At 35.8% G+C, this 6,568-nt stretch overlaps 1 protein-coding gene across 2 annotated transcripts in view; it reads right to left on the minus strand.

Moving 5' to 3' along the window:
* INTS6 (integrator complex subunit 6) overlaps nt 1-6,568 on the minus strand; it is an 89,229-nt gene that overhangs the window by 23,047 nt on the left and 59,614 nt on the right. For both annotated transcript variants that reach the window (XM_006879514.1, XM_006879515.1), the window contains 4 exons: nt 4,271-4,396; nt 2,419-2,573; nt 965-1,117; nt 719-851 (listed from right to left, as the gene is read on the minus strand). In XM_006879514.1, the coding sequence (XP_006879576.1) occupies nt 719-851; nt 965-1,117; nt 2,419-2,573; nt 4,271-4,396 (567 nt within the window). The remainder of the gene's footprint in view (nt 1-718; nt 852-964; nt 1,118-2,418; nt 2,574-4,270; nt 4,397-6,568) is intronic.

Genomic DNA, 6,568 nt, shown 5'->3' on the forward strand with positions numbered 1-6,568 from the left:
ATTTTATAAGTCTATGCTTTGTTACTGTAAGAAAGTAGTATCGGGATTTGGGTTTTCGCTAATACAAATTTAAAAATGAGAAGGTGCTAATTATGGCTTAATATACAAGAAAAAAGATCCATATCCTGTCTAGACCTGGATACAAAACAGAAAGTATCCATAACATTTTCTGTAGAATATATACTAATTTCTGATTAAAATTTTCAAATCTGAGGTGATTGTTGGAGGAAGAAAGAGTCTTATTATACAAAAACATCCTCACAAAATTACAGGCAGATGAAACTTAGAAATTTTTTTTTTGAGGCAGATTCACTTTGTCCAAATGAAATTAAGTATAAATTCTTTGAAAAGCCAACACGTATCTTATGAATGCAAAAAATGTATCTTGTTTAAACACAAAGCATACATTGCCAATGCTAAATATGAAGCATATAGGAAAATAGATAAAATTTAAGAATATAGTCATTTTTATCAGTTTACAGACTAACAGGTATTTTTAACACTTATTTCCAATTTGCCAAGAAACGTAACATAGATTCCACAAAAATGTCTTTAGAAAGATTTTACATTTTTCAAATTGTAATATATTTTCATTCCTTTCCAACAGATTAGGAAAATTACAAATGTTTCCCAACACCTGTTTTTGGGAAGAAACCAAGTGGGGAATTACTTACCTCCCAGGGGAAGGAGGACTGGATGATTGTAAGGAATTACTCACCTAACAGGGGAAGGAGGACTGGGTAATTGTAAGGCATCACAAATAAGTTGACACAGTTCAGTGCCGTACTGGCTTTCAAGTAACCAAAAGGATGGCCAAGCTCACTGTATTTTGCACTATTGCTCACGTACACCTGTTTAAAGGAGTTTTTGAACACTCATATTTAGTAACAAACTAAACATTAAATTTAACTTTTAAAGAAAATTCTAATGTAAATTTCTAAATCATTACAATTGTTCTGCTCACCTGCCAACAAGTTTGAGGAGATTTCCTTTCCAGGATAAATTGAGTCAGTGGTGAAGGTTCCAGCTCATACTTATCAAAAGGCAATTTGTCAATAACCATTGGTTCACAGTCTGTACAGGAAAACTTCACTACCGGATGAGATGTGCGAGGTGGCTGGAAGAAGTCTTATTATTAATATCTACACAAAACATCAGGAACAAACTTACTGTTAAATTTTCCTCACTATGAAAATATACTCAGTACCTCAATTTAGTTGGTGAGGGTTTGGCCTTTACCATAAAAGGAAAGAAAATACTTAAAATGCTTAAATTATTTAATATTAACAAAATTTCAAAGCCTATAAAGAATATAAATCTTCTTAGGTCTTAAAATTTATTGAACAAGTTAAATGTAAAATTTTGGAAGTAAATAAGTCGTCTTAAATGTTTATATACAAGAAATAAGATATCTTCATAAATCTTCATTTGAAATAAGTTAAAGACTTGTATATACTAGTGGCTTCCAAAACAGTCAGAGATCTTAGTCTAAAATGTTGTTTAATATGTAAGAGGGAAAAACCTTCAAACTCACTGCCATAGAATTGGAACTGACTCATAACTGATCCTCCAGTGAGTTTCCAGAGGCCGTAAAGTGTCCATCTCTCTCTCCTGGAACTGCTGGTGTTTTTAACCGCCAGATAAGTGCCACCTTTGGGTTAGCAAAACAACTCCCTGCAGACTATTACAGATTTGGACATAAAACCCAAACCCGTAGACATCGAGAGGATACCAACTCATAGAGACCATCAAGGACAGAGACTGTCTCAAATTCCTCCCACTGAACGGCCGGGAGATGTCTACCTTTCAGTCAGCAGATTGGCACTACAACCACTACACCATCACAGACCCTTTTAGCTTGTTTATACAATAATCCCTTAAAGGTAGTATGGACATCAAAAGTACACACACTCACACAATGGAACACCACACAGTGTTAAGGAGCAACGATTTCATAAAATACTATAAAACATGGGAGTGTCTAGACGGAATTATGCTGAGTGAACAAATTCAGTCTCATAGGGACAAATACTGCATAAGACCATAATTATAAAAATAGAAGGATAACTAAATAGACAAACTACTAGAATTATTTTCAAATCTTCATTAAAATTCTAAATTGTTTACCAGAGACAGCTCCTCATGTCACATTAAGAGTCAAAAGAGAAAATTTTGCTACATTTGTGGTTCTGTAGAACCAGATGCCAATAAAAAAAGTGTTAAGGATGGTATTACATTTTGAAGGAAAAGATGTTTCGTTTCTATTCTTAAGTAATAGCTGTTCTTAACACTTAGCTCATCTGTCTAATATCCTAAATGAGTTACAACTTTAACTGCCAAGGGTATTCAGAACTAATACCAAAACCAACTGGTTACTATTATTATTACTATTACAGTCAGAGTCTTTCTGGTACTTACTAGTGTTGGAGAATTCTGATCAGGCCAGAAAGATTCTGGAACAGGCCAATGACCTATAGGAACCCCAGTTTTAGGATTTGGTCTGACATATATGAGCTTGTGACAACTATGCCAAGGCTGAGATCCAAAAGGCCTTGATATATCTGGCTGCCCATCTACAGCAAAGAAATGAAGAACAAAGAAAAGCATCTATCATCAAGAGGAGAAACAAAGCTCAATGTTGTCTACCGTTACTCAGGTTAGTAAACATGCCTTCACATGTGTTCATTGCTGGATTTTCCCATTAAAAAAAAAATAGTAAATTACTACCATTACTGTTTAACATTATAATTAGCAAAAAAACCTCACTAGACAATAGAGCTTGCAAATTCTAGCTATCTGCTCACTAGCTGAAAAAAGTACCTCTCAAAGCATCCTTTGTTTATCCATTGTTGTTGTTTGCTAAGTGCCATCAAGTCGAGCACAACTCATAGTGACCCAATGAACAAAAGACCTGAATCCTGTTCTTTAACTGTTGTTGTTTCTTTATGTTCATAGAGTTTCCAGAGGCATGTGGTTTATGAAGTGGACACCACTCCTGCTTGCAAACCTGAATCAATCTGGGAGCTCCACCAAACACTGTTCATCCATTAGAACAAATAAAATATTCTCTATGGTAAATGAATTATGTTCAAAATGTTTAATCAATGAGAAATATAAGCACTCAACTTACCATATCTCTAAAACAGTGCCAGACACATGGAAATGGCAAGTGTGTTGCTGCTAAACTAATATAATTTTAACTAATATGTAATAAAAGCAAAATATCATATGCTAACTAAGAATCAAGACAGTAACTTTTAATCTAAAATAATTCTAGCAAAATAGTCATTCTCTTCTATCACTCAATAAACAATTACAGTGCTCGTTTTACATAAACTGTAAACTAAGCACTAAAACAAAAAGAAATCATTATGTTCCATGTTTAAGAAATCTGTTGGCTGGGTTTGTTTAAAAGAGAAAAAAAAACCAAACACACCTAACTTCTACAGTCTTCCTAACTTCTGTATATAACTCAATTCTTTCTTCTCTATTACCTTGGTCATGAACTATCATGAGCTGTCTAATTCTTTAAATATGCTCAGGGCAGAGACACTTGCTGTAAATGCCCATTGGTTCTAGTGTAACTCCTTATGCTGCTGCTGAGCAGCCGGAGAGGGGATCCCAACTCCTGGCCACAGGTCCACGTGCACAGCCGACCCACAACTCAGGGCTTTCAAGGCTGTGACCTTTCCAAAGTGCCAGCCTCACTCCCCACGCACCTCTGGTTTTCAAACCACCAACTTTTCAACTAGTATTCAAGCACTTAACTGTTTCAAACACCCCAGAATTCTTGTAACTTAGATCTTTGACTAATATAAATAGTTCCTCTGCACAGAAGGTGGGAATAAATAAATTATGATAGTGCCTGGCTCAAGTTAACAGTCAAGCCTAATTGCAAAGGTCAGTCTGATTTTGGGACGAAGATAGCCAGCTGGTTGTTATCAATTTGATCCTGGGACAATGTAGTTAAGGAATAAACACCACGGTTAAGCACTCTGTGAATTAAAGGATGTAAGAAAAAAACCACATACTGGACAAAGAATAATATTAAAAAGGAAATATGAAGATGCTTATCTACAAAACTTTGATGCTTATTAAAATTATGTACAATTATTAATAGAAAAAGATGATGTTAATGGCTTTTCTATTTAAATTTTTCCTTATTACTAACAAAAGTTTTGTCACTCGATTTTAAAGGCCAAATCAGAATCCCCAGTTCTACCTGAACAAAGGAAAAACCCATCATAAACATCTATAATTACAATAATACCTTCTACAGGAGAGGGGTCTGGTCCTGCTTTTTCAAAGTTTATTACAACCCCACTTTGCACCTTCTGCACCAAGGACTCCAGACACTGATTAAGCATTCTTGGAGAACACACAGAGTATGAACGGCCTGAGGTAGAAAAAAAATAAAACTAGTTAGTTACAGTAATTCCTACCTCTAGCAAGAAAGAACTCCAGTAAGGTTACCGTTCTAATTAACAAGAGTTCATTGGGAAAGGTTAACTTACTGCATTACCTTATGGGAAAATGAATAGTAACCACCCAATCAACAACTGCCTTTTATGAGAGCATCTAATGCTAACTTTCTACTAGGACATAAAAGTCCAAGTCTGTATAAATCACAAGGGAAGAATAATCACAAATTTTACAGAGGCATAATAATATTTCTCATTGTTCTACTATAATTTCTCTTTCATACACATACATACATGTATGCAAGACATCAAGTAACGAAGCCCCCAGATACTCCGACCGTTTAACGACAATGTCTAACCATTAGGATTAACACTAAGCACACAGAGGATACTCGAACTCTCCATTGGTTTCCCTCAGTTATCGCATATTTTAAATATCTGGAAAAAAGATGGTAACGTGCTTTTCTAAATTTTACCAAGGGAAAGGTCTATTTAAAATTACTTCTCCTTTTACATATTATAACCTACAATATTTTTTAAAAGTAATTTAGAAAAAAAAAGATACTAGTGAAAAGATCAGATATGCAGGGATTTTTGACAAAAATATCTGAACCTATATTATCTAATCCTACAGCCACTACTTACATTTGGCTACTGAAAACATGACATATGTCTAGTTCTAATTGATACATACGCAAGCTTTGATAGATACAGTTATTGATATCATCAAGTCGCCTGCAACCTATGATAATAGTTCTGAAGCCTGCCCTATCCTAAGCCAGTCTCACTGACACACCTAGCCCCATTGCCCCCCCTTACTGTATCAATCCATCTCATCTGGGGTCTTCCTCTTTTGCACTGTCCCTCCACCCTTCTAAGCATGATGTCCTTCAAGGATCAATCCTTTCTGGCCACATGCCCAACACATTAGAGGGTGCTTCAAAATCTTAGCCTCCAAGGAGAAACTTGGTTTCACCTCTTCAAGACAGATCTATTTGGTTGGGTTTTGTTTGTTTGGGGTTTTTTTTGCTGTCCATGATATGCTCAAGACTCTTCTCCAGCACAACTTGAAAGCATCAATTCTTCCTCTGTCACCCTTTGTCAGACCAGCTGTCTGATGCATAGCAAGTAACTGCAAAGACAATGGCTTGGATTAGGCACACCTTAATTTCTAGACTTTTCAGCACTCAAGAGAGATCTCTGACAGCAGACTTTTCCCATTGCAATTCATCTTTTGATGTTCTGACTGCTAGTGTTAAGAATGTTGATTGTTTACAAAGACAACTACCATGTTAATAAAATATTCAATTTGGGGAAAAAAAAAAAAGAATGTCGATTGTGGAGTCAAGCTAGCTTCAACTGTTAACAGCCTCAATCTCTTCTCCATCTGTCACTGTGCTGCCAATTGGCCCAGTGGTGAGAATCTTTGTTTCCTTGATGTTGAGCTTCAATGTATGTTGAAGGCTACAGTCCTTGACCTTCTGCAGCAAGGACTTCAGATCCTCCTCAGTTTCAGCAAGCAAGGCTGCATCATCTGCATAACTTAGGTTGTTGATTCTTTGTCCAATCCTGATGCCACATTCCTCATAAAGCCCAACTTCCCAAATGATCTGTTCTGCATATAGACTGAAAAGGTATGAAGACAGGATTCATCTCTGATGCACTCCTTTCCTGATTCTGAATCATGCAGTGTTTCCTTGCTCTGTTCTGAAGACAGCTTTCTGGTCCAAATATAGGTTTTGCATAAGCACTATTATCAAGTGCTCTGAGATTCCCATTTTCCTCAAAGTTAGCAAAAATTTGTTGTGATACACACAGTCAAATGCCTTTGCATAGTCAAAACAGTAAGTATAAAATAATAGATTTTATTTTGAAGTCTTAGTATTTAACAGTGGAAGAGAGGAAGACCCTCTATGAGATGGATTAGATTCAGTGACTGGGGTTTTGGGGTAAGTGTGTTGGAGACAGTAAGATTGGCGAAGGAGAGAGCAGGGTATAGAGTTGTACATGTAGTCGCTATGAGTCATAAATAACATGATTACACGTAACAACAAAGTATCTCAATAATTTTTAATGCAAATTCTATGCTGAAATCTTGAATATAGTTTTTTAATTGAGGTATTAATGAAAGTTTATAAAGAACTTGC

The sequence above is a fragment of the Elephantulus edwardii genome, unplaced genomic scaffold (assembly GCF_000299155.1).
Source record: "Elephantulus edwardii isolate Elephantulus edwardi_28Jun2011 unplaced genomic scaffold, EleEdw1.0 scaffold00004, whole genome shotgun sequence".
NCBI lineage: Eukaryota > Metazoa > Chordata > Mammalia > Macroscelidea > Macroscelididae > Elephantulus > Elephantulus edwardii.